Below are 12,436 nucleotides of genomic sequence, written 5' to 3'. Positions count from 1 at the left end.
TCGGAGTGACAAAATCAGTGGTGTGTGGGTGGGTCTCATGGTCAGCGAAATTACGAAGGGCTGACTGACAGTCGGAGAAAATATATACTGGCGTGGTGGCAGGAACATTAAGAGTAGCGTGCTCTATTGCAAGGGCAATGGCGTATTCTTCGAGGGAGGTCGAATCCGGTGGAGAAAGAAAGGAAAGCATAGCAGTGTCTAAAGAAGGGAGTATGAGAAATGAAACCATGCTCGTTGAGTTTGAGGGGATGTAGGAGATAGTACAGGGAAGACAGGAACCATCCAATCAACTGCACCCAATGCTTATCAGTGATTTCAAATAAATGTGTCAAACTTGCATGAGGAACACCTTATGGCATTTTTAACTTTCATTCATGGAATTATTTGTACAAACTTGTTATACACTTATACTGAAGTGACCAGGCAGTATATTTGAAGGTGAGTGAACATTCGCAACTTAGAATACTGTGCGAGTACTTTTTGATATTCGATTTGCAGCTCTGTTTCAAATATTTGAAATTTACAAATAGTAGAGGAACGAATGTTTGCTCTATCTGAAGACGTGCAAACTTTCAAGCTTTACTACATGGTACGACCTTGCGGGTTGGTTTTTCTGCATGACACCGAAGCCGTGCCAAAAGCCCAATGTAGATGCCTTGCACCAAACAAGTGTTCACTAACTGTGGTGTATGTTAGGTCAAGTGCAACACTACGAGAGCGGAATTTAAAATCTAAAATAGGTTTCCTATAAATATAATAGCAGGAGTGAGAAATAAAACGTTATTGTTGGCTTGTTGGTGAGGTCCCACCGGTAACTAGCATGCCCAGCCACCTTTCAATCATTGAGGAGGGTGGGTGCAGGGCGGGGGACTGCTGCCTATCATACATATTAAATATACTTAATATGCTTAGTGTGTTCACAGTAATTTGAGGAACCCATATTTCTCCATGGCATAAAATATGCAAAATTCTTGTTGCACTGGTTTGCATGTCTATGTTTTATTTTCTGTTACATTAAATGTTTTGTATGTCAAACACAAGTACCTGAACAGAGATGTGTCTAGTTGTGACTACCTAAGCTGTCTTGTTTGGTGTAGTTATGTTTTATACACTCTAGAAACACCAAAACAAAGACAGTGTGGTTTGAAAATATTCAATTCACAGCCACCTTTTACTATTCGTATCCAAAAATATTTTATTCAATTCACAGCCAAGTTTAACTTCTTGTATTCAATTCACAGATGCAAAGCTGATAATCACACACCTCTAAATATATATACAAAAGGTAAGTTGTCGTTTGTAGCGACAAAAAACACTTAGCTGCAGTGGCGTCGCTAAGGGTGGGCCGGGGGTCCCTGGGCCCCGGTTACCAGCCCCTCGGTAAAAGGGGGGGGGGGGTGCCACTTGTGCTCCTACAATGTGTAATGCTGACGTCAAAAACTGGAAGACAACTGTAACGAGACCACAGCTTTGGCCTGTTCAATTTACGTCCCCACCAGTCTATTCAAATTTGTTTCCCGGTACAATGGAAGAAAGCGAGGAGAATTTTGACATCCAGGAATGTCGCGGTAGTCGAGGATGGGTGCAGCTTGAGGAGTTAATTGGCTGCAGGGGGAGTGGAGGCGAACAAGGAATGATTCCTGGAGAGGGGGTGCGTCGTTATACGACTGCAACGCTCGGAGGGGTGTAGCGAGTGAGCTTGCTTTTCAATGGGATGACAGGGGGCTAGCAAAGCCCCTTCATCACGTCCAGGACCACTGTTGGGGCGACGGGGGGGGGGGGGGAGGGGAGTGAAGGGGGAGGTATCCAAGCCTACGAGACTTTGGTCATGTGTCCGGTTTTCTATGTGGCTTTTATTACGCACATGAGATGTGTACGGGCTCATGGTGAATGTTTAGCATTTTCTGGAGTATTCGTGGTGACGCGCCGGAGACCGTGTACCCCGGTCCGGTTGTCATATTTTCAGAAGGAAACCAAGGTGAAAATGACCTGAAAAAAAAAATATATATATATGGGGAATCTTGAGGAAGTGGGGACTGAGAATTAAAACGAAATGAAAGTAAGTGTGAAACATGCAATGAAGGTTGGTGCGGAGGAGCTAACAGTACAAATTAAGCCTGTGTTGGGGGGAGGGGTGGGAGCTCAGGTGTCCAACACTAGACGAGACAAATGGGTTGTCGCGATTTCCCCTTGGTTGCACCAGATTCTTTCAGTGCTTGCACTAACCAACCAATTTGCAATCCAAGCAATCGCGAAGGATCTGATATCGGGTGTTGATAGCTCATATTTTTTATGTCGTTGACTTTCCTTCATCGTGCCCAGCGAAGCAGCCAGCACATGGCGATTGTACAAAGATGGCATTATATGGAAGGGGCGTATCCCATGCGGACCCGTGTAATTAAACTAGAACAACAACAGACGAGTAGCTTGCCGAACAAATTATGCAAAAAATAAAACAGTTATGTAGGCATTTATTTTATTTACCTAACTTTTAATCAGGTAAATCTGTTTTTTTTTTCATTCTCCTGTAAGTTAAGAGCAATATAAATGAGTACCTGCATTGCGCATATAAATAAAGCGGATAGCCTTGTGTTCCTCTTCTTTCCATTTTATAATGGTTTTCGTGTGGCTGTCCCAAGGAGTTCTAAGTGAAGAAATATTTGAAGCTGATGACCTAAATATTTTGCTTTGGTAGGTTCATCTTTCGAGGTGGAGGGTGAGAAAAAAAAGAACAGGACAACGAAATTAAGTGCATAACAAAAAGATAAACACCAGGTACGTCACCCACTTTCTATCATTAGGCAATCGATCCGCTGAGTACTCCCATCCCGGAATATGGTCGGGAGACCCCACGATAATTGAGGCGGGAGTGAGGGGCAGTTTCTGTGTTAGTGAAAGCGTTCTGCTGAGTGCTTTGTGAACATTACTAGAAAAAAAATGTTGAAGACTGTGCGACAAAGGACAGAACGCCCGGTGTTTTATACAAGATTTTTGAGCTGAGTGCCCCTCCCCATGCATTGGGGAGAGGAAAAATCTACTGGAACGACTCGGGCAGCACAACGACGACGTCCGGCTGCAAAACCGTCACCCAGTACTGCAAAACATCAGAACGCAAAAGAGACTTCGGTGAAACGCTCCAGAAGCGTGACCAACTGGAGGAAAGGATGCAAATAACATAAATCCTTCCCTCCGAACCCTCACCACTTGTGTACACGCGGGCACCGCGCTCCACAGCAAGGCGCTTTGTGAGTGACCGGCACTACAACGCGACCCCAGTCACCCCTGAAGGAAGAGGGAATCGAGATGGGTCCCAAACGTCTTGTTCTTGGTTATTACTTTTGGTTGGAGAGGGCGATATTATTTCCTCAGCTACTGGGGAAAGGTTGCTTCATCTAGGATCTGTCTTGACCTAGTCGACTGTACAACGACGTCAATGAAATCGTTGTCACCAACATATCGGGATGGGCACGACCGAACGGTTGTGAGCCAGCGTGTGGCGTCAATACACTCGGGCCTGTACAAATCTGATATTTTACCCAAGAGTTCTTTCTTTATCGCTTCGTAACCTCCTTCCATTCAGATTTCCTCCATTGGCTGTTTCACTGGTAAGCCCGAACCTCACATTTTATACTTTATACTGTGTTCATTTTCCCAAGACACCAATGTCAATTAACTTATTTGCAAAGGAAACAACAACATCGTCGCAGACAAACATCCACACGACTAGCCGTGCACTGGCCGCTTAGACAACTCATGTACGGCCAGTCGTCTCTTTCCCCGCTAAATGTTCCCTTTCTATCTGCTTCCATTATCAGTAATCACATAACCATAGAAATAAAGAGACCCGACAATGTATCTATTTCAAACGTACTGAAATTCTCACTTAGAGAAATTTCTAGCATGCAGTTGCATGTTGCCGCAGAGGCTGCCTGCAGTGACAAACGGGCAGGCGGTTTTTCCGAATTTCTGGGGCGGCCGTTTCTTTCACATTTCATACCACTTTTCCTGCACAATACTTGGAAATAGCTTTTTTTAAAGCCCGGCTGTTAATTTGCTGGGACAACTTCTATTTCTCCCCCAACCTTCTTTCACCAGGCTCCGCCTGTGGTCCTTCAAGCGTAATTTGTTCAAGGTGTGTTCCTAGACACAGGAAAATTGATGTGAATGAAGCGACTATTTGTCTTGCATGAGTTGCCTTTAAACAGCCCTATCATTGCTGGCCACCCTCCTCCAGGCCCACGTGACGTCTGCATGATTTAGTCGGCACAGTGGGCTGTGAAGCTTTCCGAACGCCTCTGGCGACCACCTTATAGTGTCGTTTTCCGACGAGGCCCGAGACTCTCTCACACCTCCATTGCTCTTGCAGGCATCCATTCGCTTGGTATCGACTGTAAGATGTGGTACTCTCACACTGCCGTGTATCAGCTTTCACTTTCCCCTACCCCACTTTGGTTTGGCACCTTGCACCCTGTGCTGCCGCAAGTAGCTCTTGGCCACTCCTTTCTCGGCTCCTAACGGTGTTTTCGTGCTCACGAGTGACACACCATGATGCTTCTTACTGTTAGGATTTTTATCGATGCCTAATTCACTGAAAAGGTCGGTGTTGTGTATCAAGGTCTGCACCAGAGTCGTCATTTGGGGTTCTCTAACCCAAGCTCGTGTAGCTATTATTGCCTAAATAACACACGGCTTCTTATGTTGCTGCTTACTTTTCTGATATATTGCCAGTTCTTTATAAATAACTACACATCAATTATCCTGTGGCTTCAATTCGCATTGCATGTCGCATATTATGCATGCTTGCATTGACGTTTCGAAGCCCACGCATTCAGTATCTGTAAAAAGTTTTTTTTACATTGGTATCCAAATGAAAGACACAAAATTTGTCGAGACCAATCGCTCTTGTCGCGCGATGAGAGCAATGCCGAGCGACAAGAGTGACAGAAATTGCTTTTGATAGGTCCAGTCGCAAGTGTGAACCAGCCTTCATATGGTCACAATAGAAGAAATTAATATTACCAATAATAACAATAACACTAGTTTTATTATTAATTGTTTTGTATATGTGAGGGGGTGACAAATTTTCTGGGCCCCGGGTGCAAGTTTATACCCAGCAACGCCACTGCTCTGCTGCCATTGTCATCACTGCTGGAGAGAGAAATCTGACAAGCAAAACCTTATCCCTGACTAATTTCAGTTTTAAGTTGTAGTGGTACTTTTATGCTGTTTGACAAGCAATAACTTATTTGCGGTAAGATTGCTGCAGACAAGTCCTCAGTCACGCTAAACACAGAAGAAATGAACTTGAAAGCATTGCACATCATAAGATCTGTTCCTAAAAGCACCAACTGAAATACAATATCGTTCTTCGGCATGTGACAGCACACATCAAGGACATATTGGGTGAACTGTTCAGCGTGTGTTAAATGCATGGCATTATACCAGCTTGAACGGGTCTCAGAAGGGATAATTTTCAAAACGGTAACTTGAGAGGGCCCACGAAAAAAAAAATGCTTTGCACCAGGGCTAAGTGCAACTAGTTAATATTTTCTCATTCACTACCTGAGGCCTGGATGTATATTATTAAGGCTTGGTTCCTACAGCTGGTAACAACAAAAAAACCTTTGTCCTGTGCGCAGCCCTACCTCACACCGGGCTGCAACGAAGTGATTAGCAGACAGATTATTCAGCATGGTAGTTACTACACCTTCGCAATGGTGAACATTGCCTGCCTGCCTCACGACTCCGAACATTATACCTTCGCACAGGTTAACTCCGTTATACTGGGACAAAAACACAGCCCTGCGGTCTACGTTTGCAGTGGCTAGCTTGGTTACGATGGGAGTGGTCATGCGCCGTCCCAGTGCCCTCGTCTGACCGGCGTTGCTGCCTCTCGCCACGGCATGACGGCGGCGAAACGCCCAGCGGCCTCAACACGGCGCTCTAATAAAACACACCGCAGAAGTTCGTCGGGAACGCACTCATCACTGTCGTAAATTGAGGCGGCAGAACTGATGCAGGGCGCCCGTGGTCACCGTCGCAACATACTACGCGAAAATTAGGCAGTCGCACACACTCAGCGTCCCGATCACACGCTGCACATCACCGTAAGTGCTCTCCAGAAGTTCTTCAAGAGCGCCTTCATCACAATCGTAAGCCAAACACCTATGCACCGCTGCAACGGCAGGCGAAAATCACGACGAGAAGAGCACGGCGAAATGACCGCGCAACAGCTGCCATTTTTTTTAACCATGACGTCACATCCGGCAAAAAAAAGTTGCTTTCTTTGTTTTTTGATGTCTAGTTGGCGCATGCGCAGTAGTGCTCGTCCACCGTTCCTGAACGTCAGGTGTCACTGCATCGCGCACACGCATATTGCGGTCCCATCATAAACGATCTCGACGGCCGCTTGTCCCATCCAAACAGCCACGCGCATCGTCAACTCAGCAAGTTCAAACAACTGCATGGCGCCCTTTACCGGCAAAATTACCACCCAAACGCCAGAAAACGGGTTCCCGTTGTGCCTCGCACACTCCGGCGCCCTATCCTCGAAGCCTACCACGATGCGGCTACCGCTGGGCACCTTGGCTTCGCAAAACCTTACGAGCGAATAGGTAGTCGCTACGTTTGGCCTGGCCTATCCACTTCTGTTGCCAAATACGTCAGCTCGTGCGCCTCTTCCGAGCACCGCAAGCGTTCAACTACTCCTCCCTCCGGACTACTTCAACCTCTTCCTTGTCCGTCGGCGCATTTCGGGACCTTCAACATCGATTTGTTCGGACCACTACCTCTAACGCCATCTGGATATCGTTGGATAGTTACGGCTGTCGACCATCTGATACGATAAGCTGAAACAGTGCCCATTCGCTCTGCAACAGCTGCTGTAGTCGGTGACTTCATACTGCACAACATTATTTTGAGCCATGGGCGCCACGCGTCTTTCTCAGCGATCGCGGCAGGGCTTTTCTGTTCTCGGTAGTCGAAGAGCTTCTGCTTGCCTCCAACACGGTGCACAAAACAACGTGCAGGTACCATCCCCAGACGAATGGTTTAACAGAGATTCCATCGAACCATCGTGAACATGCCCTCCATGTACATCAGCCCTGATTATCACAACTATGCTATCATCCTGCCCTTTGTGACTTTCGCATACAATACTGCAACGCAAAAGACGACTGGAGAGAGAGAGAGAGAGAGCTCTTTATTAGATAAAAGCAGAGAGGTTTGCCTGCATGTTCCCGCCTGCATGCTACTCTGCGGGGATGGGGAGAAGGGAGTAAAGGCCTTGAAAGAAGTAGGGCAGAAGAAAGAGGGGAAAAGAACAGATTAAAAGAAAAAGTGAACACGAAGCTTTGCGTGGTGACTTAAAAGTCCACACGATCTCACACATAAAGTTCTAAATTGTGTCTGCGAGGCCGATTCCGCGTAAATAGTCAAATAAAGCAACCAAAACTTTTCTCTGGGACGATGGAGAGGGCCAGGGTCCAAGGAGACCTTTCAAAGATATAGATGCGTTGTTGAGGCACTCAATCTTTTCTGCGAGGTGATTTCTTTCTTGGATGTATGCCGGACCCTCTAGAAGGACGTGCTCTACTGTTTCGGGCAATCCACAATTATCGCAATAGGGGTTTGCAGTTAGACCGAGGCGATGGTGGTAAGAGTTTGTGAGCGCTGCGTTGAGACGCAACCGGTGGTAAAGGGTTTCAAGCTTACGTGGAATCCGCTCTGGTAGCCTCATTCTGTGTCCATTCACCATTCTTCCTAGTCTTCGGCCGTTCTATGCTCCTGTAGCTTCTAAAGCGCCATCTCAGGAGCAGTACGTTTCTCGGCTCGCCCACTGCCGCCAACTCGTGCGATGTAGAAAGGAAAGTCAGCAACACGAACGCCAAACTCGCTACGATGTGGCACACCGCTCTGTCCAGCTTCTGCCGGGTGATGAAGCATTGTTATGGACCCCTGTTCGTGTACCCGGTCTGTGCGAAAACATTGTTCCCCGTTTTGTTGGTTCACACAAAATCACAGAACAGACATCACCAGTTAATTATCATGTGGCGCCAGAAGAATGTCATCAGATCAGCTCCGCCATGGTACTGAAATCGTGCACGTATCTCGTCTCAAGCCGTTTAACCGCAGGACCGCAGAATAGGTCGCGGCCAGGCGGCTGCTCCTGACCGCGGAGGGTAATTATATGAGACACTCTGACCTCGCTCCATGTGCCCTTCGATACGTTACGGACAGTTTCTCATAATTAGCACACTGTCATCAGGCCTCAGCATTATCATCACCCATACATAATCGTGATAAACACTTTAAAGGCTTACCTCGTCCGAGTATCCGAATAAACAGGCAGCGTTTTCCACCATCTCTCAATATTTTATTGATCCAGTGCTCATTGCTATTTGTGGGGCTAACGCAGACACCAGGCAGAAAACGTGGCCTGCTCTCCAAGCCAAGCATTAACTTAGCGGAACCGAGACCAACCAAGGTGGCGCCGCCAGTTTCGCTCTTTACGCCACTAGTGCCAAAAATCCTCAATGTTTTCTTAGAAACGCTTAAACGGTCACAGATGAATATATGCTTCAAGAATAACATATCCATTAACGTAATTTAAACGTTTGCATTTAACGACTGCATTCTGTAAAGCCGAACGCTATTTAAAAAACTGTATTGACGTTTAATATCTCATCTCTTACGGGAAACAGGAGTGTTTACGGCATCATCACGCGTAATTTTTTTCTGTGGTAGTGTAATTTTACACAAGGAAGAGCACGTCAAAGCGCTTTCACTTCCCACATTTTTTTGCGCGTTTGCAACTAAAATGGGTAGTCTTACCCCGATATGTTTCATTGCATGCTAAGGTTTGTTTTTGTTTCCTTGCAGGCCGTCACTGACGCTGCGGCAGCATCGAATCCCGGCAAGGAGTTTCGCACCATTACCTTGGAGTCGCTTGAAACAGCGATACCGCTGGTGCGTACTTTTCTGAATTGATAGTTTTTGGAGCTTTAAGTTTGCCTCTATTAAACGAAAGAGCCATTTCACTTGATGATGAATATCAGCTGCTGAGTGTTCGCCCTGAGGTGAATGTTTATCTGGCTGCAGCATATACGTCTTTGTTTTCTTAAAGGGTTCCCCCGGTTGTATTTGCTCCTTTTTATTCATTACCACGGAATTTTTCTTTTGGATTTGAAGAATTTTTCGGACCGAATCTTTGGTCCCGGTTTGATCAATTGATTGTGTGGTTTAACGCGCCGACGCAACGCAGGCGATGAGGCGCGCCGTAGTGGAGGGCTCCGGATTAATTTTGGCCACCTGGGGATCTTTAACGTGCGCCGAAATCTCGTACACACGGGCGTTTTTGCTTTTCGCCTCCATCAGAAAAGCGGCCGCCGCGGCCGGGAATCGAACCCGCGACATCGTGCTCAGCAGCGCAACCGGTTTGATCAAGTGCAGGGGTTTTGACAACACGCTTTCCTAAATATTAAGAACAAGCAATACGGCCGCGTTTTTTTTCGGTTGGGGAGTCCGGCACGGCTTTTGGAGAGAATTTTCTAAATGACGCAGCGGCGTCCAAGCATATTATATTACCGGCTGCGGTGGTCCCGTCTAATATTAATCAAATAGAGTTACCACGAGAGAAGGTGCTTGGCTCGATAAGACCAGATGCATGCGAAAATTAGCTTGTTTTTTAACACTGACCACACAGAAATTGGCTGACTGATACCAAGGAGGGACTTACATTCGGAACTTTCAGATTTGCAGCTAATACTATGTGCGCCATGCACAACTTGCTGGGAGAAAAATACATTTCAGAAAAAGTGCCGCAACCTAATTACAAGGACGGTTCCTGGGAAATTCAAACAGCCACAGGCGAATCATGTCATCATCGTGCAATCCTCAGTGTAGTAGTTGTACAATTGAGTACATCATAAAAGTAAAAGGTGAACTGGGGCATGGTAAGATTGCATTCAGCAAATACTCAAGATTGTGCAATCAATCGTTGCACACGACATAGACTCCAAATCGTAGTACCACGTGGTTACGCTCGGCGTTTCGTGGTGGGGAAACGTGTCAATCTGTGACAATAGCCGTCCAAACCACCTCTTTCACACCCATTTGCCTACTTTTTTCACAGTGCACATTTTCGCTGCCTGCAGCTCTGTTGATTTCAATAGCAGAACAAGGAACCGCTGAAAGAGAATCGACAATTAAGAACAGGACCTCACGTTGTCGACGTGATATGTGCGCAAAGCTCACAAAACGAAGCACGTGCGCTGGTATTGGCTGGTATGCGAGCTGGATCATGTTTTGCTTGCAGGTGCACTGGACCAACTTCCTGAACAACATCCTGACAGACACGCAGATGACCCTTGATCTCAACGACAAGGTGGTGGTCACGCACCAGGAGTACCTGCGCCGCATGGCTCAGATCATCAAGGAGGAGCCCGTGTAAGCGCAGTCCCTATGCAGGCATTTTGCGGGAGTTTTACTTTGTATTTGTTAGTTTTGTGTATTTATTCACACAGTACGGCAGCCATTAGGTGCAAGCAAGAGAACTAACGGCAATACTGAGCAAAGAGGGCACGCATCAGGCCTACCATTACACCAAAGAACTGTGTCGGGGGGTTAAAAAAAGGCGGATTGACGAAAAATAAAATCCCGGAAAGCAAAAAACAGAGGAGAGTATAATACTAAAACAAAGCAGATACGAAGGAACGGCGCAATAAAGAGGATACTCCAAACCATTAATGCGTCGGTAAATAAAACTTGCCCGTCAATACAACTAGTCGACTGAAAAAGTTTAAATGAACGAAGGTAACTTGGGCTCGGAAGAAATGGAATTTTGAAAACATTTGTTTCGGAGAAGTATAGAGCTAACACGTGAGCATGTGAAGGACGACTACGGCGCGTTTACACGGGACTAATATGGGGATCGAATGCAGTGGGAGGTTTTGATTAATTATATTAGAAATAAATTTCAGGCGGAATGATTTACGTCTTTATTTTATTGCCGGAATATCATTTCTTTCTAATAGGGCAGATAGAAAGTCAGCATCTGAATAAGTAATCGCCAGCGAAAACAAAAAAACTTTTTGATGTAATAGTTGGTCCTGTTCTGCTGCAATTGCACTTTTGAAAATTACAGGACCCTAGAACTCCTGGGAAAAATTGTTATTCCACAGGTCCTCTCCGTTCCACCATGTATTAGTTTCCCCTACAGCTCGTTTTACTTTTATGAACCCGAAACATTTTCATTTCTTGTCGAGCCTGTCTTGAACTCCACATCAGTTGTGTTATGTGAGCGGAAAGATGACACAAAATATTTTCCACTTCTAAATAACCAGAAATTCATGCTGTCTAATATTTGATGTTGTGCATAACTTAACTTTGTCATCAACAATGCTGCCCAGAAGATGATGAAGGGGGCCGTAGGATAATACGCAGGCCTCATAACGTACCACGGAGGGGTCAGAGAGCTCACTCCATTATTTCACGGTCACGGGTCATTAATTCAGAGAGCTCACTCCATTAAATCAAAATTACACAGAAAATGCACATCTCCATCTAACGACAATGGTTGTACGCTATAGAAGGTCACAGATTGCCTGCATCAGTAAAGCTCTAGAGGGCATAACTGCAGTGCAGCAGACCGTCCCTAAAAGAATCAAGTGCTCAGTATTGGGTAGTTAATTTGGTGTTGGACGTGATTTTAGAAAGCTTCACGTCCACCGTTTATGTCGTTTAAACAGATGGGGAGTTAATTTTAGTAAGTCTTCCTCTCAATAATTAGGCCACAGCTACATATTTGGTTGTCATACTACCAGGGTGGTCCGCGAGCAGACGCGGTCTGTCTGCTGCTAATATCGAGTGTACCACAAAAAGTGCCACTTTTAAAGGCATTGACCTGCCTTCCTTGTACCCAGAAAGGCTGCAGACCAAGGCTTGCCCTCCAGGCCCTGCACCAACATTATAAGGGCCAGGTCCAAGCACTTTTTTACACTGGAAGCCCTCCTATGCAGAAGCCGCAGGAACAGGATTAAATGCTGTGTCAGCAAAACAGTGGAAGAAACGTTTATTTAGCCTGTAAAACTGACGCGACGTGAGCCGTGGCCCACATCACGCCCATCGACCGGGCCTAGGTCGCCTTCGAGGGAGCGTCCCGATCCTGTCGAGCCGCTGCCTCTCGGGCTTGCTGGACGGCCCAGAGCTGGTCGTCTTGATCGTACGACGACAGTGCCGCTTCAAGTCGCCGTGGCAGAGTCCCTATTTTTGCTTCTTCGGCATGCTTCTTGCAGTCCCACAGCACGTGCGTGAGAGTCGCCGTCTCCCTGCGGCAGACCTTGCACTTCCTGTCGGGGTAGGTCTCGCGATGCATCTTGTGCAGGAGTAGCGGTGTCGGGAAAGTCCCCGTTTGCAGTTGTCGCAATGTTGCCTTGCC

General features: G+C 46.4%; 1 protein-coding gene across 1 annotated transcript in view; it reads left to right on the top strand.

Moving 5' to 3' along the window:
- The window catches only part of LOC144164825 (neprilysin-1-like), a 67,263-nt gene extending 56,813 nt beyond the window's left edge, over positions 1-10,450 (top strand). The window contains exons 9-10 of the mRNA XM_077695086.1: positions 8,881-8,967; positions 10,316-10,450. Coding sequence (XP_077551212.1) covers positions 8,881-8,967; positions 10,316-10,450 — 222 coding nt within the window. The remainder of the gene's footprint in view (positions 1-8,880; positions 8,968-10,315) is intronic.
- Positions 10,451-12,436: the final 1,986 nt, after the last annotated feature.

This window comes from Haemaphysalis longicornis, unplaced genomic scaffold (assembly GCF_048455015.1).
Source record: "Haemaphysalis longicornis isolate Haplotype H1 unplaced genomic scaffold, Haemaphysalis longicornis Haplotype H1 scaffold_14, whole genome shotgun sequence".
Classification (NCBI taxonomy): Eukaryota; Metazoa; Arthropoda; class Arachnida; order Ixodida; family Ixodidae; genus Haemaphysalis; species Haemaphysalis longicornis.
The sequence above is the reverse complement of the archived record's forward strand: the minus strand, read 5'-3'. Positions and strand labels throughout refer to the sequence as shown.